The following is a 22,746-nucleotide window of genomic DNA, read 5'->3' on the forward strand; positions in this document are numbered from 1 at the left end:
TCTTGTGAGGTAAATAAGATTACAAAAAAATTCTGTAAGTTGTTTTAAAAATTCCATTTGTATTACTTTCCCTCAAGCTTTCATAAATTCTATTGAAACACCACCTCCAGATGTGTGCCCTATATGCCCTCTTAACTGATGAAATGTGGTGTCTGCCCATTATAAGATTCTGTTTTGTTTTCTTGATACTTCCCTTGTTATCAGTTGTTGCTTTCACCATATGTTCATTGTACTCTTGAAGACATTTTTGAATAGTTTTTTTAAACTAAACATACTGGGTCATGCTTTTATTATTGCTTGCTTGGGATTTTTGCTTCTTCATTAATAACTGCCCTGACATCTTTAGTTCTGTAATACCTTGCTTAATTTCATGTGACTAATCTCCCCATTCCTAAATAATCATCATCATCTTCTGCATTGCAACTTCTACTTTGATTCTATGTGATTTCTATCTCCATGTATCTCCTTTCTCTTTCTACAACCTCCACCCCTCCCCATATTTGTTAGAAAGTATATCAGCACTGACACATCCTGTATAATCTCTTTATTATTTAATAAAATGTTACACTGCTAGGGGGAATGGTAGGACTGGGTTGAACTGTGGGTGGTTCTTGCTCCTTGCTAAAGTAATTTTTATTTTATTTAAACAAGTTCTGAATATTTATTTTGTCATAAAAATAGAACAATTTAGAAATTTAAAAGATAATTACTTTTTCAGACCAAAACTGTCGCAATATGGGCAAACAAATCAACTGTGTAGCTACTCAACAAGAATTTACTCAACACCAAAATGCTCATGTAACAGTATGAAATTCCACTGCAGTGAACACACATGAAGCATCAGTGCTGCTTCGTAATAAAAAATTGATTTAAAATACATACATATTAAATTACACTCCAAACCATTACTCAAGGAGCAAATTCTACTTCAAATCTTTAATAGAATCCAAATAAGCATCACCTGCAACGTGACAGTTAAATAAGGAGCAGGTTGATTGCATTGAACAAAATCAAGTGACATCAAATTCAGTGGCCGAAAGAATACACATCTGAAAAAAGGGAATCAAGAATTGACAGAGATGCGTAGCTTCGAAGAAAAGTACTGGTTTAATAATGTGTGCTTATTGAGCTGAATTCAGTCGGTACACACCACAGCGCACACCATGTAATAACATCTGCAGACCTCCAACATGAGAGAACAGCCCTGTCCAATAACATACTCACACATTCAATTCTGCTGTCTCCAGGTTCTGCTTTGGTAACAGCCCGCCAGATAGCCCTGAAGAAGTATACTTCTCCCAGTCTTGCCATATCACAAGTATCGGCCAAGACCTTCTTCGTTGTTATCGTCCACCATGGCATGCAGTTAAATCTAGTGGCCGCTTCCACTGCTGAGCTCTGGCCCTGACAGATACTCGCTCACCATCCAAAACCAGACACCTCGTACTGCTAGCTGTTCTGTGAAGGTTCACTCGGAGGCAGCTGTGTCATATGGCACAGTGCCGCCACCAAGCTGTTTCATCATGTATACCATGCAATTCCCCAGGTTTTAACATGTGGCAGCTGTGTGATGTCTTGTGATGGCACAAATGTGGTTAATTCCATTTGGTTCTTTCCATGTCCATTTTGTAGTTTTGTCTGGAAGAATGAATCAAACATTTAGCTATTCTTCTTTGCAGATTATATCAAAGTAATGCCTTTGTCATTTGTTGTTATATCTCAAGCCTCCTACCAAAGAATTATTGTTTAGTTATCCCATTTTTTGCATTAAAACCATCAATTATCATCTTCTAGTGGAATTTGCTGTCAATCAGTTACTGTAACACTTCATAGAAGTCCTATCTCATCATCAGAATGTGGGGACCCCCCTGCGGGTCCAGGGGTTAGAATAGGCCTGAGATATTCCTGCCTGTCGTATGAGGCGACTAAAAGGAGCTTCACTCGTTTCGGTCTTTATTTGATGCACTTGATATCCAGCACCGTAGCCAGTCCGTTGTGGTGGGGCCGCCATGTACCCTGTTGGTTGTAGCCCCCTGACCACACAGGGATCACTCTGCTGATGCCTGCGCCATTAACTCCCCACGTGTGCCAAAGGGTAGATGCCAATCCCCCTGGGGCATCAGGCCTCCCGGCAATGGCCATCCTGCCAAGTGACCTTTGCTGCGGCTGGGTGGCACCCGTGGGGAGGGCCCCTTGTTCGGAGTGGGTGGCATCAGGGTGGATGACACGTGATGAAGCATAGTCCATCATCTCTCGATGGAGGTGAAACACCAGCAGTCTGTAAGTGATCACGAGATCAATTCAACGCACAGAAGTATGGCCCCAAATCGTTCCCGTCCCTGGCCTCACCATGGGAGGAACATCAGGCTAAGGATGGCAGCGGATCGTATTCACCCCGGTACCTTGTATGTTCGAGAGCTGATGGGGAATCTTTCATGACAATGAAGCCTCAGTATTTTGTTGAGCATTTAGAGGACAAGTTCAGGGAGGTGGAGGGCTTGTTCAAAATGAGATCTGGGTCAGTCTTGATCAAAACAGCATCCTCTGCCCAGTCACGGGAGTTACTCGCTTGTGCCAAGCTGGAGGATGTTTCTGTAACAATCACGCCCCATAACAGCTTAAATATGGTCCAGGGTATCATATTTCACAGAGACCTTTTTTTGCAGTCCAGCGATAAGCTGCACGCTAATTTAGAGCGGGAGGTGTAAATTTCGTCCGGCATGTCCACTGGGGTCCAAAGGATAATCAGGTTGCCACCCGTGCCTTCATCTTGGCCTTTGAGGGAGAAACATTGCCCAAGGTAAAGGTGATGGTGTACTGCTGTGATGTAAAGCCCTATATCCATCCCCTGATGCAGTGCTTCAAGTGCTGGAAGTTCGGCCATATGTCTTCCCGCTGTACATCCAGCGTCACATGCTGAGATTGCAGATGCCCATCACATCCCAATACTCCATGTGCCCCGCTTCCCATCTGTGTCAACTGCGGAGAGCATGCTTACTGGCCGAGGCAGAGATGTCGAGACTTTACTGTCTCAGTTCGACCTCTGCCTCTTAAATATTGGGGCTGCGACACATTTCAGTGTGGCTCATGGTAGTAACTCAGCCATTGATTTATCAATTTGCAGCCCAGGACTTCTCCCATCTATCCACTGGAGAGCCATGGTGACCTGTGTGGTAGTGACCACTTACCCATCTTCCTGTCACTGCCGCAGCGTCAGGCACACGGACGCCTGCCCAAATGGGCTTTGAACAAGGCGGACTGGGGAACTTTCACCTCTGCTGTCACCACTGAATCTCCTCCACACAGTAACATCAATGTGATGGTTGAGCAGGAGACTAGTACAATTGTTTCTGCAGCAGAAAACGTGATCCCTCGCTCTTTAGGGTGCCTGAGGCGTAAGGCAGTCCCTTGGTGGTCTCCGGAAGCTGCTGAAGCAATTAAGGAGTGTTGGCGAGCTCTACAGTGTCATAAGTGAGATAGGTCTCCACCATTGGGTGCCACACGTCACCTTTCCAAGTCTGGGCAAAGATGAAACGTCTTTTCGGGTACCAGGCCTCAACGGCTGTCCCCAGTGTTACCATAAATGGCAAGCTATGTACCGATGAAAACATGATTGCCGAGCACTTTGCTCGAGCACTTTGCTCGAGCCTCTGTGTTGGAAAATTACTCCCCAGCCTTTTACACACTCAAACGGCGGCTGGAAGGGAACGTCCTTTCATTCACTACACGCTGCAGTGAATCCTATAATGCCCCATTTACAGAGTGGGAGCTCCTTAGTGTCCTTGCACATTACCCCAACACAGCTCTTGGGCCTGATCGCATCCACAGCCAGATTATTAAACATCTGTCATCTGACTACAAGCACCATCATCTTGTCATCTTCAAGCAGATCTGGTGCAATGGCAACTTTCCATCACAATGGCGGGAGAGCACCATCGTCCTGGTGCTCAAACCCAGTAAAAGCCCACTTGATGTGGATAGCTAACAGCCCATCAGGCTCACCAACATTTTTTGTAAGCTGCTGGAACGTGTGGTATGTTGGCGGTAGGATTGGGTCCTGGAGTCACGCGGCTTGCTGGGCCCATGACAGGGCAACGTCTGCCAGGGTCGCTCTACCACTGATAATCTTGGCTCCATGGAGTCTTCCATCCAAACAGACTTTTCCAGATGGCAGCACTTGATTGCCATCTTTTTTGACTAACGTAAAGCATACGACATGACTTGGCGACATCATATCCTTGCCACATTGTATGAGTGGGGTCTCCGGCGACCACTCCCGGTTTTTATCCAAAACTTCCAGTTGCTCCGTACTTTCCATGTCTAAGTTGGTGACTCCCATAGTTCCATCCATATCCAGGAGAATGGAGTCCCACAGGGCTCTGTATTGAGTGTGTCTCTATTTTTAGTGGCCATTAATGGTCTAGCAGCAGTTGTTGGGCTCAGTCTCACCTTCTCTGTATGCAGACGAATTCTGCATTTCGTACTGCTGCTCCAGTACTGTAGTTGCTGAGCAGCACCTCCAGGGAGCCATCCACAATGCGCAGTCATGGGCTCTAGCCCACGGCTTCCAGTTTTCAGCTGCAAAGTCGTGTGTCGTGCACTTCTGTCGGCGTCGTACTGTTCGTCTGAAACCCGCACTTTACCTTCATGACGATCCACTCACAGTAGTGGAGACATATCAATTCCTAGGACTGGTTTTTGATGCTCAATTGACTTGGCTCCCTCATCTTCATCAGCTTAAGCAGAAGTGCTGGCAGCACCTCAATGCCCTCTATTGCCTGAGCAACACCAATTGGGGTCCAGATCGCTGTACGCTGTTGCAGCTGTACAGAGCCCTTGTCCAATCCCGAATTGACTATGGGAGTGTGGTTTATGGTTTGGCAGTGCCTTCAGCATTGCATTTACTTTACCCTGTGCACCACTGTGGGGTTCAATTAGTGACAGGAGCTTTTAGGACGAGTCCGGTGACCAGTGTAATGGTGGAGGCTGATTTCCCTCCTCTGCAGATCAGACGTGCGCAACTGCTTGTCAGTTACACAGCACACATTCATAGTTCCCCTTAACATCCAAATTACCGTCTCCTTTTACCGCCCACGGCAGTCCATCTCCCGCATCGGCGGCCCAGATCAGGGCTAACGATTGCGGTTCACGTGCAGTCCCTACTCTCCGAACTGGAGTCCTTCTCCATACCATATCTACTTGTGGTCCATTCACGTACGCCTCCATGGTGTATGCCTCAGCCACAGCTTCGACTGGACCTTTTGCATGGCCCTGAGGGCTCCGTTAACCATGCAGCTCTCCACTGTCACTTTCTCTCGATTCTTGACATGTTCCGGGGCTCTGAAGAGGCTTACACTCACAGCTCAATGGCTGATGGTCACGTAGGCTTTGCATATGTTCATGGAGCACATATTGAGCAGCACTCCTTGCCAGTTGGCTGCAGTGTTTTTACTGCAGAGCTGGTGGCCATATCTCGTGCTCTTGAGTACATCCGGTCATGCCCTGGTGAGTCATTTCTCCTGCCGGCTCTGCATTGGGCAATTGTGGCTAACGCATGGTTACCTACTCAGTCACAAGGATCCACCTAAGTGTCGCTGTGGCTCCCAAATGACAGTCATCCACCTCTTGCTGGACTGCCCACTTTTAGCTGCTCTGCGGCAGACTTTTCACTTTCCCAGCACCCTGCCTTCGGTGTTGGGCGACAATGCCTCCACATCAGTTTTAGTTTTACGTTTTATCCGTGAGAGTGAGTTTTATACTTGTATGTAGGTTTTAGTGCATGTCCTTTGTCCCCTCTGTGTCATTGACCCTAGTGCTTTTAGTGTGGTGGTTTTAATGTGTTGCAGAGTGGCTGGCTTTCCCTTTTTATTCTCGTGGTTGGCCAGCCACTGTAATCTGCTTTTATGTTTTACTCTTCTATTTCTAGCATCTCTCCATTGTTTTCTTGTCCTCTTTTGTTTCTCTTATTGTTCGTTGCCTTTCCCTTCGTTCTTGTGGCTTTTCCTTTCTTTCTGTTTTGTGTTAAATGTTTCATCCATTTTATTCTCACACTTGTGGCATTGTTTTATTAGGAAGAAGGAACCGATGACCTCGTAGTTTGGTCCCTTCTCCCGCCTTTAAACCAACCAACCATCAGAATGTGGGGACATTGACGAATAGATGTGAATGATTTCGTTTGAGTGTCTTATTTATTGTGAAAATAGGTCGTACTATTCTGTCTGTGATACACCAATATCTTTAATATTGCAAAAAACTGTGACCTGTTTAGCACAAAAGGTGTCATATTCAGATTAAGTTTCTCACTGATAACACCTGAATGTAGGCAGGTTTCTCTGAGAGCACTACTATTAAGTTTGCTTGTCAGATAAAGCTGCCTGAAGTTTTGGTTGCATTGTATACGTGAACTTCAGAACTGTCATGAAAAGAACTAAAACACTATAAAACAGTGTGTGTAAAATTCTGATTAATGGTGCTAAACATTTCAGATAATTCAAAATTTTGTTCATAGCTTCACTTTAATGATGATTTTCCCTTTTTAAGGTCACAAAGTCAAACCTTTTCAGCACATTGCATTTGTTGTTTACTTGCTATATGAGTGTCAAATATTTTACAGGATCAGGTGCGGCCCTAGCAGATGCTGCGAACTCGGCATTATTTGTCAAGATCTTGATCGTAGAAATTTTTGGAAGTGCTATTGGACTTTTTGGACTCATTGTTGGAATTTATATGGTGAGTCAATTTGAAATTTGCTTTCTAAAAGCTGTATTAATCAACTGAGATTTGTTAACTGTCAAATGTTTTGCTGTTAGTACCATTCACCAACATTTGCAGTCAAGTACTAATGTTGTTCATGTGAGACAGACATTGTGCATGTATTTTATGCCAGTAATTGTACATGTTTGTTCTTTATAAGTTTTGGTAACTTTGTAATATGTAAGGGACAGCCAAATGAAAATAAGTCATGGAAAAAAAGTAAACCATTTTTCACATCTACAGTAATCGCCATAACCATTACTACATTTATCCCACAGTGAGAAAAGATGCTCAATACCTTTGTGGAAAGATGTTGGTGGTTGCATCAGAAATGTGGAGATTGCATGGGGAGAGATTGGGATTGTATGGAGAATGTGTCAGGAAAACTTCGGTTGTTTACTCGGACACACACACACACACACACACACACACACACACACACACACACACACACACACACAGGACACTCTTTGCAAAAACTGAAGCATGCCATTACATCCAAATACCCAGGAATGTTGACGGGCAGTGGCATTCTGTTGCAGGATAATGGGCGCTCACATGTTGCCAAAGTTGTTTAAACTTTGCTGCAAAAGTTCTGCTAGGGAGCCCATACACATCCTCCATACAGTCCTGATCTCTTCGCATGCAGTTTCTGTGTTTTTTGGAGTCCTGGAGCAAGACATTTGTGGCAGTCGATTTGCTTTGGGCGAATAGGTGCATGTCTGGGTACAATTAAAATTCTGACATCCTTGTTTATACCCTTGTTTCAAGCTGACAGCCTGTATTGAAATGTTTTACCATTCTGGCAAAGTACTTGTATCTGCTGTGAGATACCGTACCGTATCTAAACAAGACGTCAGTCGTGCAAGAAATTGTGCATGGGTGGTTAGGAGTGAAGGAAATGTAATAATAGCAACAATTTAGCGGGCAACACACAGCTGTGATTACTGCTATCCATTGAGTGGTGCCACACCACTTCTCTCCGAGGGAAAAGCCAGTAAAGTCATGGCGATGGTGTACCAGGACTTTCAAGGGGTTATTCTGTTTGATGTCCTTCCTCATGGTGCAACGATCAACTCTGAACTGTTCAATAAGTGAAACAACAAATTTTTTTCTGAAAGCATGTTGGTTCTGTTCACGATTCCAATCACCGCGTTATTCTGCATTCTTTAGGCTATGAAGCATAATCTCTGTTCAATCTGACAACATTACGCCACCTAACGGGGAGGGCCTGTATTGCCTGCATGGTACCACTCTACTGGTTGATGTTGGAACCCACGTCTTGGTGCATCAATAAAGTGTTGTCCAGTGGAACAGGAAGGCATTTGATTGTGATCTGTTGGTCATCTTGAATGGATGTCGACATGTTCCAACATTGTAGGAGTCGCAACTGCATGCAGTCGCTTGGCACGTGGGACATTGGACAGGTTTATGCAACCTTCTTGTGATGAGATGCCTTGCCCAATGCCTCACTGTGCTTTTGTTCACTGCCATATCTCCATAGACACTCTGTAAGTGTCTATGAATATCTGATATGCTCTGGTTTTCTGCAAAAAGAAACCCAAATGACTGCTCTCTGCTTGGAACGCACTTCCCTTACAGATGCCATTTTGAAGGCTACATATAGTGCTGCCATCTATCAGAACTTCATGAAACTATAGGGGCTGAAGCAAGAATATTGTGCAATGTCTCACAAAAAATTCCATTTTTTAAACAAAATTGGCTGAGAAAAAAGTGTTGCTTTACTTGCTGAATGCTCTCCTTAGAACCTGGTGTGGTGAATATTCATCAGAGACGAGGGTATCATCAGGAGTATCCTGTGGAAGTGTGAAAAGACCACTGTTATTTTTCATGTACATGTATGATCTGGTGGACAGGATGGGCAGCAGTGTGTGGCACCTAGCTCTGAATGTAGAAAAATTTAAGCGAATGTGAATGAGTAGGAAAAACAAATATGTAATGTTTGGATACAACATTTAGTAGTGTCCTGTTTGACACAGTCAAGCCATTTGAATATCTGGGCGTAACATTGCAAAGAAACATGAAATAGAATGAGTATGTGAGGCCAGTGGTAGGGAGGGCAATTGGTAGACTTCAGTTTAGTGTGGTTCATCTGTAAATATAGAATGCTTGTGTCACCTATTCTTGAGTACTGTTAGTTTTTGAGAGCCATACAAGGTTGAACTAAAGGAACACATCGAAGCAATACAGAGGCAGTCTGCTAGATAGGTTACCAATAGATTTGAACAACATGCCAGTATTACAGAGATGCTTCAGGAACTCAAATGGAAATCCTTGGAGAGAAGGCGATGTTCTTTCTGAGGAACATTATTGAAAAAATTTAGAGAACTGGCATTTGAAGCTGACTGCAGACTGAAACTACTGTTGGCAACATACGTTTTGCGTAAGGACCATGAATATGAGATTATATGGAGGTGCATAGACAGTCGTCTCTCTCTTGCTCTATTTGCAAGAGGAACAGGAAAGGAAACGACTAGTAGTGGTATAGGGTACTCTCCCCCATGCACACCATATGGTGGCTTTTGGAGTCTGTATGTAGATGTAGGGCCCAAACAATATCTTAAGAAATATGCTATGTCATAATCTCCATATGCTTTTAAAATCCCTGTTGTTTTTAAAGTCCTGACAGGATCTCAAACAGTTAATGTCACATCTTAATGTGCAGTTTTCATTTTACTTGCTGCACAAAAATCTACATTCCTGACTGTCTTGTGTCTGTTGTCACAAATGCTAGTCATGAATACTGCCACAAACACTCATATGAAAATCATTGATAGTTTTCACTTTTTTTATTGTTTAGTGAGTTAATAATTATTAACCTCTTCTCAAAATAATTATGTGCTTTAACAGCCCATATTGACAGTTTTCTTATTTCATTAAAATAGTCCTGAACTGGCATGATAAAGGCTGCAGTTCTTAGTAAGGCACCAGTTTGGTAAAGTGGAGACTGGCTGGTTTATGTAAGATGATTTGTAGGTTTGCAATTAAGTGTCAGTAACTTAGTACATATGTACTGTAGAATTTTCAGTTAATGGTAGGTGTGTCCACAGATTATCAGAGTATAAGTTGTGGGAGCCTATTATAAAGTTCAGTATGAATAAAAGTTGCTTTGCTGATACAAATGCTTATCTGTTGAGTATATAACACACAGTTGATCCCTGCCAACTTTATTCTTGCATTAGACACAAGCTGTGTGTGGATCAACATTCTCGTTAAAAAATGGCACCAAAATATCGTTTAGTTTAGTTATGTCATGTTTTATATATCATTTTTATGATTATTTTATCGATATGATGTGGAATAAGTCAGATTTATATTTATAATATTAATTAGTGAATATATGTTCTCTGATGGTGCAGTTAAAATACCTAAATCCTTGAATAGGTGCCTACAAGATGTCCTTGGGTGAACACCACTAATTATTCTCTCTGCTCTCTTTTGTGCAATCAATACTTTGTGTCTAACAAGCGGAAGGCCTCAGACACGGCCAACCGATTCGGCTCAAATTTGGCAGGTCGCTTGTGTACAGCCTAAAACGAAGGAATCTAAGATATTTTGGGTCAATACCCCCGTGTTTTTGAGAAAATCGCCCCTTAAAGTTATGACGAGCAATCGACTCAAAATTGACGGGATCGATAGATAATTGTAAATAGAGCATTTTTCATCATCAGGTATGGGGCCCGCAAACGCAAACTTTTCCAGAAATCGAGGAAAGAAACTTTTACAACTGCTGCTTCTGTAGCCACATGGTAAACGTTTTTCTCCAACAGTGCCGATAGCGCAGCGGCCAAGGTAACTGGCTGGGAATCGGAAAACCTGGGTTGGAATCTCGAAGAAACCTAGCAGATGTTATTCTTTTCATTTGTATTTTTCCATATCTCAGTTGATAGGGATAGGAGGCTTAATAAGGTAAGTAAATCAATAAGGAATGATGATAATAAGGTAGACAAATTAATTTACCAAACGCCACGAATTAGTAAAGTATTAGTTTTAAGCCTCGCCACATGAAAACAACTCCAAGTAAGAGTGCTGCAAATTCTTCACGAGGGATGACAGATAGCCAACTGCGCGACGCTTGTTTACAGCTAGGCACGGGACAGAATGCACGCGGGGAGAGTTACGTTGTCCCGGTTGCCTCTTCGTCATATCATAGTTGTCAGAGGTGTACAAATTCCCATTGCAGCCTGCTTGCCCCTAGCTCCTCTGCAACCATTCATGCAGGTCAGCTTGCCGCGACGTAAACACAAGAGTACGCATGTACTGAGGCATAGTGGGTAATGCGAGCGACTTGGGCTCCCGCAAGCCCGGGCTACCTGGGTTCCCGCAGGCCTGCCAAGCTTCACGGGACCCACTCAGCTTGCTACGCCTGACAACAGGTTGCGCTGTCAAGTTACCGTGACTAGAGTAGCCAGGTAGTTAGCCCGCAGTACATTTATCGCAACGGTGGGGGCAGCACAATGAATAGGTCGGACTTCAGTGAGATTGAAAAAAAATTGACAACTGGCGAATACATGCTGGTAACGAAACAGAGCACAAGTGCCCCATAGGAAACGTTTTCGTGTGTTTATGAGGCCGCTTCAAATAAATCGGTAGGTGTGTCTCAATGCAAACTATGTAAAAAGCTCTTAAGTACTTATTTAGGAACCTCGAGTATGTTACGACATGTGTGCAAATTTGACAAGCAGTTCCTTCACTCCGTAAATATCTTGAAAGAGGACAAAGATTTAGTGGCCGAAAAGGGCGTCGAAATGTGTGCTAAGGACCTGAGACCTTTTAGCAGTATAGAGGGAGAAGGATTTCATGGTAACCCGCAAACGATGTCAAAATCTTTTGTAAGGTACTCTTTTCCATGCACTGTCCGAAATATTATGTAGACAGTAATGTTCCTCTTGATGTTAAAGTGTGCAAAATTTCTTCAAGATCGGAATAAAACTGTAGGTTGGTGTAGAAGTGTGTAAGTAAAGTACCCTCCGCCATGTACCATTCAGAATTTTAAGCAGACAGCGCCCTTCATCCTGCTTTGAATATCAAGTATGCCAAATTTCATCAAGATCGGAATAAAAACGTTCAATTTGTCGAATTCCGTTAGGTAAAGTAACCTTTGCTATGCATCCTACGAAATTTTAAGTAGACTGTGACCTTCCTCTTGGTTTCAATGCATAGTGTGCAAAATTTCATCAAGATTGTATGCAATACAAACACACGGACACAATTAAAACACACTTTCAGTTTTTCTCAAATTTTCCAATTTTTCGGTCGATTTTCGAAAAATTTTATTTCATAAAAACCTTGTCCTGAGAATTACGAACACAGCAAAAAAAAAAAAAAAAAAAAAAAATTGCCGAATTGGCCCAGCCGTTCTCGAGTTTTACGCTTATCGACGCATTTGGCAATTCATTTTTATTTATATAGATAATAAGCCCGAAATATACGCGTAAAGGAAGAATGTACAAATAAAACCCAATATTTTTTGACCTGAAATTAATATATATATATAATGTTAGGGTTTGTCTTTTGGTGCTCAGGTAAAATAAAAACTTTCAATTAACGTTCATAGTACGACAATGAAGCGCGCAGACTAAACGGCTGCGTAGCGCTGCTCGGCAGTAATATGGGCAGGCAAGCAAGTTTCCCGCAGCCTGCCCGGGTTGGGTTGTGCTTGGCTTGGCTGGGAGTGAAGCAGCCTGCCCGTTCTGTTGACAACGAGCGGCGGCCTGCCCGCCTGGCCACCGGGCAAGCATGGGCGGGTTAAAAGCGGAACATGTACACCTCTAATAGTTGTGCACCTGGAAGAGTGAAGGTGTCCAGCACGAGCATAATAGAGGTCAATCGGAAAGAATTGTTTTCAGTCATTAGGCTGCCGCGAACCTTGCGGATACATCGTTAATGCGCCAAATGAAATACGTTTTGTGAATGAATACAGTGTTCTTCCGTAAGTAACATACGATGAATACTGTATGTAGTTTGTAGTAATTAGCTCGTCTGTTTATGCTGTGGTAACTAGTTATTGTTTGTTGTGTCATATCTTTCAGGTGCATAATCTGAATAATGGAGGATGTACTTGACTAGCACTGTAATATGTAGTTGGGAGCCTGTCAAAGACGATGGCAAGCAGGAAGTTACCGATGCTGTGTTTTGGTTTATAAAAGTGTTGCAAGACAGATGCATTATCAGCACACTACCGGAAGCAGGCAGCTCTGTTTCTCGGCGTTTGAGAAATTTATTTGCCTACTTTAATATTATCATTCCTTATTGATTTACTTATCTTATTGACCCTCCTGTCCCTATCAATTGAGATATGGAAAAATACAAATGGAAAAGAACAACATCCGCTAGGTTTCTTAGAGATTCAAACCCGGGTTCTCCGAATCCCAGACAGTTACCTTGGCCATTGCGCTATTTTTTTGTTTATTGTTCTTGTTTTGTTCGATTCACTTTTGCAGGTGCGGATGTCACATGACACCCATTCAAGTTCAGTGTTGAGCCGTTAACTCAGTTTTTTATTAGAGAGGGCAGCTAACCCTCTGACCAAACACGCCGAGCTACCGTGCCGGCGACTATCGCTGCTGTCGGCGAAAAGCGTTTACCATGGGGGTACAGAAGTGGCAGTTGTAAAAGTTTCTTTCCTCGATTTCTGGAAAAGTTTGCGTTTGCGGACCCCATACCTGATGATGAAAATGCTCTATTTACAATTATCTATCAATCCCGCCAACTTTGAGTTGATTGCTCGTCATAACCTTTAGTGGTGGTTTTCTCAAAAACGCGGGGGTATTGACCCAAAATATCTTAGATTCCTTCGTTTTAGGTTGTACATAAGCGATCTGCCATATTTGAGCCGAATCGATTGGCCGTGTCTGAGGCCTTCCCATTATAAGTGGTGAGTTAGCCCAGAAAACTATTCCATAAGACATTATTGAGTGAAAATATGCAAAGTATGTTAGGAGGCTGATCTGTTTATTACCAAGACTAGCGATTATACAAAGAGCGAAAGAAGCTGAACTTAATTGTTTGAGAAGCTCTGTAATATGCTTCTTCCAGTTAAAGTTGTCAATGTGAACACCCAAAAATTTGGAGAAATCTACCCTGTTAACTGAGCCCTGTTCATATGCTACATCAATTGTCAGTATGACTATTTGGTGTACAGAACTGGATATAGTGAGTTTTTTCAAAATTAAAGGAGAGTCTATTTTCTGAGAACCACTTAATAATTCTTTGAAAGATATCCTTAACAATATCTTCAGCTGCTTTTTCTGGAATGGGATTTATTATAACACTCGTGTCACCTGCAAAAAGTATTAGTTCTGCTTGCTGAATGTTAAGTGAGAGGTCATTCACACGAATAAGGAACAGCAGAGGACCCTTTGTGATAACTCCCCATTCACTAGAATTTACCACCCTTCTAATATTATTTGTGTTGTTCAGCACAACTTCTTGCTTTCTGTTCGTTAAGTATGATTCAAACCAGCTGTGTGTATAGCCTTCAATTCCATTAAACCTGAGTTTTTCTAAAATTGACATGATCCACACAGTCAAATTCCTTGGGAAGATCACAAAAAATACCAACCGGTGATAATTTGTTATTTAGGGCTTGTGCTGTTTGACGGTTAAATGTGTAGATAGCATTCTCAGTCGAGTAACCCTTGCCAAATCCGAACTGTGACGGGCTGAGTAAGCTATTTTCAGTTAAATGTGAGACTACTCTTGAATACATAACTTTTTCGAATATTTTAGAAAATGAAGTCGGCAATGAGACTGGTCTACAATTATTTTAGTCTCTCTTTTCCTCCTCCTTATGAAGGTTTGACAATTGCATATTTCAATCTGTCTGGAAAAATTCCCTCTGCCAGCAAAGCATTACATATATCACTAAGGACTCCTTATTGAATTAGAAAACACTTCAAAATTCTGTTGGACTCCATCACCACCACATGAGCTCTTGTTTTTCAGTGTATTTATAATTCTCTTAATTTCAATGGGGTATGTTGGTGCTATTTCTAAAGGCCTAAAATCCTGGGGAATGACATTAACATTTTTTGCTTCTTCAACTGAACCCTTTAACCCTATTTTTGCTGCTACATTCAGAAAGTGATTGTTAAAAATACTTGCCACTTGTGAATTACCACTAACATCGTCATTTAGTTTTATTGCTGTGGTATTCTGTGTACTGTCAGGCTGCCCCATCTCCCGTTTGATAATATTCCATATAGATTTAATCTTTTATCCGCATTATTAATTTCTGTGATAACACACAAGCTTCTCGACTTCTTAATGACTTTCTTTAGAACATTACAGTATCTTTTGTAGTAAGCAAGTAATGTCAGATCCTGACTTATTCTGGCCTGTCCATATATTTCTGTCTTCCTCTTACATGATATCTTAATTCCCTCAGTAGTCCATGGCTTACTTGACTTTGTAATGACTTTTTTGGATAACATTTCAGGAAAGCGACTCTCAAATATTGAGACAAATTTATGGTGGAATAAATTGAATTTGTCATCAGCATCATTTTCTGTGTATACTTCATCCCATTCTACCTCTTCTAGGCTGCTCTTAAAACTTTGTACCCTGTCACGAGATGCAACACACGAGGAAGCCAAATGTCTGTGATGTACTGTTGTGCCATCAGAGTTCACTCAGACAGTATCTGCCATGACATAAAGCCATACCTGATGGCTCCTCACACAACGCCAGGAGTAATGATGCTGTGCTGTTTCAAATCATAGGAAGATTGGGACCTCTCCCCAGCTTGTCGCCATACTCCCAGATGATGGTCATGTGGGGTAGTGCAGAACTGTGGTTAATCACTGAACACAGTGTAATGCCACTTGTCAGCATTCCATGCTCCCTGGTCACAGCATCACTCCTAACCTGGCTGTTTGTGTTGTGGTTGGTTAACGACAGCTTACACATAAGATGGTAATTCCCTAGTCTGGCTACTGCTAGTCTCTGACCAATGGTGTGGGATGGTACAGGGAGTCAATTACTTGTTCTCGGATGGCAGCTGCCAATATGAAGGGGTTACAATGTGCTTGGTGCACAATATGGTGACCTCTCTTCCGGTGGTTGTGGTTGACTGGAACCTAGATGAGTATGCATGCCCTCACATTCACATGGAGTCCAACACTGAGTCACTGTCAAATCCAAATGGCCTGCAAACATGGATATTGCACGATTTGACCAGCAGTGCAAATGGAAATTCAGTGATGTGCTGCTGCCCCCCCCCCCCCTTTTCCAACACTGATGGGTGCTGATAAGACTGTACCTCACAATACATGGCATCTGCGTCCTTCACAGTAATCAATCAACATCTGATGCTGTTCACACTCCTTATATAGGCTACCAGGGCTTGCAGCAACACTAAACATGAACAACATTAATGCAGTCCATAGCCTGTTCTACTTGTCGCAGTCTGCCACTTTTGAAAGGCTTATGTTGTTATGATTAGTGCCCTGTGTGACTGCTTGACATTCCTAAAATGTATTAAATCTTCAGCCCTTCAACATAATTTTCATCTTGTGGAAGTGGAAAAAGTCGCACAGAGCTAAGTCTGGTGATTTTCTTTGTCAAATATTCCTGAGTAAGCTAGACTTCGTGGTCCTATATTGTCATACAAGCCTACCAGTCATTTGTCCACGATGTCTGTGGACTTTACTTCTCATGTTTCAAGCCATTTGTGGAAGAACATGATGATTGAACTCTCTTGAGCTTTAGTGTCAATCTGTCTCTGAACAATCCCATCAGTGTATCAACAAGGACTTTGTTACTCTTGACATATTGAGCTTTTTTGGTCATGGCGAAGGACTCTTCCTTCGCGATGACTGCTGCTTGGTTTCAGGGCTATAGCCATAAACCAAACTTTTGTCACCTCTAGAACCTTTCAAAGTAAATTTGGATTGTCTTGTACTTGTTTGTTCCCTGCAGAGTTCCATACAATGCTGCGTCAGATTGTCTTGAAGTAGTTGTGGCACAAACTTGAGCCATAATCCTTCTCATGTTCAATTCTCCTGATGAAGTAGACAAGAGGCATTGTCATCAGAAGCTGATATTTACACATTTCTGAAATGGTTATACCAGGCAAGTGTCTTCCAAAATCTTGCGTCAACATTTCCTTCATTTCTGTAGTGGTTTTCCTAAGTTTAGAACAAACTTCATCTTTCAGATCCACCAGTGCAAAACTACAAACTCATGGTAACTTGACAATGGAAATATCGCGTAATTTTCTTAGTTTTGGTATTACCCTTTCAGGTAATCCTATGAAAGTAGGAGGAGGCCATAAAGCTCTCACTGTTAGGTGTAAGGATTTGTGGGAAGTTTGAGGAAACTCCCATGTAATGCCTCAGTAGTTTTACATAACATGATGCAGCATCCTTTTGTCGCCACACTACTTATCTGTATTAAATAGGAGTTTAGTAACTCTTTTGACCCATAGTCTACAGTATATTGCCATCCTCTGTAGGTGCAAATATTTTTTTGTAGCAGTTGGGAGTTTCTCCTCATAACTGATGAAGCCATTCATTTGAAGGGGAATACCACTGCTGAAAATGATTTTCTTCAGGAAGTTGATGTGGACAATGACTTAAGTTTTTTGCAACAATCAGGCATTAAAAGTATGATACTGTAAGTGTTGCATTGATCTCAAATATGAACAACTCCTGTTAAAATCCACTGTATAGTGGTATAAACAAGATTAACTCCATAGGATCATGTTGCATTAACATTTAGGTGCTCACTACACACACACACACACACACACACACACACACACACACACACACTGCCAGCAATAATAGAAAATTTTTGCTTGCTTATACATGATAGTGTAGGTTTGAAGTAAATCTCGAATGTCTTCATTTTCCACTCTCTTTGTTCAGAAATTCTGTGTGGACTTAGTGTTTGTGGTGCATACAAGATTATAAGAATAAAATTGTTGTAGTAGTAGTTTCATGATACTTGTCACATCTCATTTGACTGAAAGGTGTCAAAGTTTGTCAACAAATACTACTACTACTACTATTCCAAAGATGCTCTTCTGCTAATTTTGAATAAAAATATTGTTAGGAATAGTTACACAGACCTGGGATTGATTAAAAATTTAAACTGGGTAGCTTAGCTGATCAGTATTGTTTGAGGTTGTGGCTGGTTCCCTATGTGATGTGAGAATTGTGCAATGTGTAGTTTATTTTGGATATGGTCTTTGAGCTGAGGATGTATCTTCTCTTAAAAGTTTCCTGATACATTAAGGTAGCTCAGATGTCAGGAATACTTGTGAAACCATGGAAGCAGATTAGTCTAAATCTGATGCACACTTTCATTAGAAAGGAACATATTGCTCCAATCTGTGTTTCATTTAAGCATTTTCACATGTGCACAACTTCACCAATAATAGAGGGGTAAAAATTACATGTTTCTAGAAAAGATGATAATAATACTGGTGCCAGGTGTTGTCACAGTCTGTGTGATAAGTTGGAATATAGATGCAGAAGAGTGTCTCACTTAATGCATTCCTTTTTGAAGCTCTACTACCTGTATATCTGTCTCACTTCAAAGCTAATTTGAATTTCAAAATATATATTTATGTATATTTTTAATTTCAGACTGCCAAAGTAAAGATGGGGGACAAGCAGTAAACAAGTGATCCATTTCAGCAGACAAGAAATATGGCTGTTTTTGGATTGTACAGAGACTTCATGTATAAATTAGGGGTGCTGGTGTACAGAAGTGTGAATGTGCTTTGTATATTTGTAAAAAATAAAGTGGGTGTAGAGAAGATAAGTATTATGTAATGAAAATGTATTTGTTATTACATTATTTTAATCAATTACATAGATGCGTGATTGTTACTCCTGATATAAACTGTATCATATGTACATAGTTTTCAAATTTGAAGTCTCTCTGTCTCACTTTGTATACATAATTATGCTTAGAAGAACCTAGTGTTTATACCAGAAATATTTCATAAATTTGTGTTAATTTAATGAATCTAGCTCGGAATAGTGTGTGTAATTTATACTTGTGAAGTATGTGGGGTGATTTGGTAATGAAATATAGTTAATGTGTGAATAATTGTTGAAGTATACACGTTGTAATTAGAGCATCATTCAGTATTAAATATTTTGCGGTGTGATCACAATTAAGGCAGAAACTGTTGTCCAGGCTCTTCAAACTGTAACTTTCTTGGTTGTTAGAGCAAACAAGTAAATGGAAACAAGACATACATGAAATTGTTTTTTTACACAGTGTGCTGATGACAAGATGATGTGGTAGGGATATAGAGGAATGGACAATTAATATAGTTCATTTCCATCAGGGTTGAGAATGAGAGGGCATTACAAATGTCCGCCTGTATTAATTTTATCAAATCACTCCTCTATCCTGCTTGCATATTCAGATGTTAAATATTATCTTGCACAGAATTCATTATTTTGTAAGTTTTGTCACCTGCATATTATTTATAGTGCTCATATACATGAACTATTTGTTGTACTGATTCACTGTCCATTATGTATTTCTCAAACTACAATATCAGTATTTGGTGTCAAGATTATGTGTATCTTTTTTTCCTGTACTACCATGTAGGTGCCATCCACAGAATATTGTCATCAATGAAATTTGTTATTTGACGTTGCATGTTGTCTCATACATTGTAAGAATAACCATTTTTGCCAAGCTTAACTCAGAGCTTTGCATCTATTAGTAATTTTGTGTTTAATCTTAGGCTTCTAAGTAACTTGATTGCTGCTTCAGATGAAGATAATCAGGAAGCAAATGAAATTCTTGCCTTCAGCTTGTGTTCCAAAAAGTTATGCTGAAATTGAAAATTGCTTTGGGGGAAAAAAAATTGAAGTGCAATTTTAAGTATAGGACCTAGTGACAGTTCACTTTTGAAAACATGAATGCTGAAACCATAAGGATGTATTAAAAAAAGCACTGCCACACTGAACAAACAATATAATAATTATATCTGAAAAGATGTGGTAAATGAGTTTCTAATTTGATATAAGTGCTTCATGTGACAAGTTACTTTTATCATCATCATCAAGCTGTGCATTCAAGTGTTATAGACACAATTGAAAGATATATAAATGGCATATCTTACCCACAAAGCAACTTTTAGTAGTACAACTTGACATTTTCCACATATACTGAACTGTCCAGATACAAAGGGAATGTCATTTGAAAATTGAGATTTCGAGCAGAGGCCTTCTGCTGCAGTCGGATAACTACCTGTTGAATGAATTCTATGTAGAAGTAATTTGGGAGGAGATGCTGAAAATTCTAGCGGTGTGTTGACTGCACTGTAGCATATAAGACACAATGCTAACATTTTTTATGCAAGTTAAAGAACACACACTGTAAATAAAATGTAGGGTGTGGAGTAGTCTGAAGTACTGTTTTAGTGCATATTTGCCTTATAACAGTATTAAAAAGAGGCATTTAAGGGTAAAACGGGTGTTCATTGTGCACATTTTGGATTTCATATATTGTAACCCCCCCCTTTGATCTTAAATTTATTTTTTTTCCTCTCTCAATATATGAACTGCAGATTTAAGTTGTTGGAATGATGTTTTGCAATTGTGACAGGGAGCATGTTTAGTATGACTACCAATTAATTTTTGTACAATTTGTCACATGAGATTGTAAGTGTGTTACCAGTAAAATATAGCTGGCTGGATGTACAATAATTTGTCAGCAGACAGTTGTAGATGTGGACAATCCTTTAAGTAAAAACAATATTACTGCAGATGAGAAAAGAACAATGAAATAATAGTTTGAGAGAAGAATGGTGATATACAGTAGTCATCATGAATTACAAGAGAAGATGAAGTACCCCACAATTTTCAGTTGATTTTTATCAGAAAATGTACGGGGTACTGTTTTTTTTGTGCTGTTAGTTTTTGAAGTTTTTATTCGTTTGTTCCTAATTAAATCATGTCGGATCACACTACAATTGAAAATGAAGATACAAATGTAGTCTGATCTCTTACAGATTCTGTGGACACAGTTAATCTTTGTTTGAAAATAATTTGTACAAACTGTATTGTTTTTAAACTTTATGAATGTTTCGATTTCCACATTCATGGTCCTCTTTTTTTTTTTTTTTTTTTTTTTTTTTTCCTCATGAGTACATTCCTAAGAATGCATTTACTTTGTTTTAAATTTCATTGATTGTGCAACTGGCTAAAAAGAGGTGAGAGAGATTGTCACCTGGGTTATGTACTTACAGCCCTTTGTGAAAGGCATCAGACGAAGACTTGAGCCGTAATTTTGTTCCCATAATCAGATGAAATGCCTATTCATGATTTTGGATTAATGACCTGTTCGCATGATACACCCTGCAAGCATTTCATATGAGCATAACGAAGGTGAGAGTACTATTCATTGTTAAAGTATGTAATGTATATTATGAAAAACTTGTACAAGATAGTGCATCCAAACATCATTTTAAACATTGAAACTATGAAGTTTATAATCTGAAGTAAGGTTAAAAACTTCTTGTTTCCTATCAACTGCTCAGTTCCTCCACTGTACTGTGAGTGTTTGTTCATATTCCACCCAGGATCAAATTAGAAACTCAATATTTTAGTGATATGGAGTAGATAGATAGTGTGGGGCATAAGTAGACTTTCCTGTGTCTTGGCAGAACAGATATTAAAATTATGCATTCTGTGGGAGAAAAGTGGGTTTTTAAAATACTTGTTCAGTAAAAATTGCAGTTTATTAATTACATCAACAATTAATTATAGTTCTGTTTATTAATGGACTTCAGTACACATGTATGTAGGGTCATTTCTTTCCGACATATTTAATGGTAGTTGATGTTTAGAAAACATCTCGTAGATAAATGCAAGTCAGCAGTGTCAGTAATGAAAGATTTTGGCAACAAAGTGAACCTGGGTTGAATTTATGTAGCCTGGTAGCTGTACATAATTGTTGTAATAATGTTCTCAGCTTTTACGCACAGTTGCAACTTGCAGACAGTATAGTAACACACAAACTATTGAATAATATGAAGTATAAATTGTCAGTGCACAGCTGACTGTTATGGAAATCTGTAGACATACAGATCAGATGAGTAATCCATTCCTACCACTTGTACCATGCTTGTAATTGTTCTCATGGTATTTGTTACTTGTGCATTGTGATAGTCAGCATGATTGTTTCTGTGGTAGATGTTTCTATGGAACTTGAAATCAAGCTGCCCAAATAAAATTAGTGTGTGTGGAATATAATGAATATTTATGATGTGGCAGCTGTTTTAATAGGCTTCTGAAGTTCATACATGCTATGGGTGCTTCCTTCCCAGATTCCTGATATTTACAGGGGTGAGCAAACTACTGATGTAAGATACAGTGGCCAGAAAAAATCGTTTCAAACATTCCATTCTCATGTACCTGAATTTAAAATTTTCTTTTCTTTTTATTATGGCATTAGTCATTCATGCAAATACATGTTAAAGCTGTTTCCACAGTATTGGTCTTCCAACTGTGTAAAAATAAACTCTGTACCATGTGAATTGATAACGAACCTTAAGGGTGCAGTCTATGCCACAATATGCTATTGTTGGTTTGTGTATATGGTTGATTTTTGTGTATGTGCAAATTTTGTTAAACCTTGCAAAACTTTACATTGTATGTGTGAATATTAAATGTTGGTACAGGGATTTTAATTGTCGACATAAAGCTGTCTGTATGAATAAAATAATAAACTTTGTAATAGTTCAGCTCTGTGCTTGCCTGAACAGCTGTCTGGTTTTTGTATGTATTTGAAATTAAGATACTCTCTATCTTGCAGCATTGAGATGTAAGGTACTTCAGGAAGAAAAACTCTTTACAAGATCCTGCACATTCTTGACTTAAAAAGTCACAAAGTTAGACACTCCGGTTAAACATATTTTTTATTCTCAGAATATTTCCAGGCTGAAAAGGAAAATGGCATGTGAGACTTTTAAGAAATTAATGTAAATAAAAAGTC

At 40.2% G+C, this 22,746-nt stretch overlaps 1 protein-coding gene across 1 annotated transcript in view; it reads left to right on the forward strand.

Moving 5' to 3' along the window:
- LOC126469774 (V-type proton ATPase 21 kDa proteolipid subunit c''-like) overlaps positions 1-22,513 on the forward strand; it is a 49,471-nt gene extending 26,958 nt beyond the window's left edge. The window contains exons 6-7 of the mRNA XM_050097004.1: positions 6,614-6,729; positions 18,369-22,513. Of these exons, the coding sequence (XP_049952961.1) occupies positions 6,614-6,729; positions 18,369-18,401 (149 nt within the window). The 3' untranslated portion in view covers positions 18,402-22,513. The remainder of the gene's footprint in view (positions 1-6,613; positions 6,730-18,368) is intronic.
- Positions 22,514-22,746: the final 233 nt, after the last annotated feature.

This window comes from Schistocerca serialis, chromosome 3 (assembly GCF_023864345.2).
Source record: "Schistocerca serialis cubense isolate TAMUIC-IGC-003099 chromosome 3, iqSchSeri2.2, whole genome shotgun sequence".
Taxonomy (NCBI): Eukaryota; Metazoa; Arthropoda; class Insecta; order Orthoptera; family Acrididae; genus Schistocerca; species Schistocerca serialis.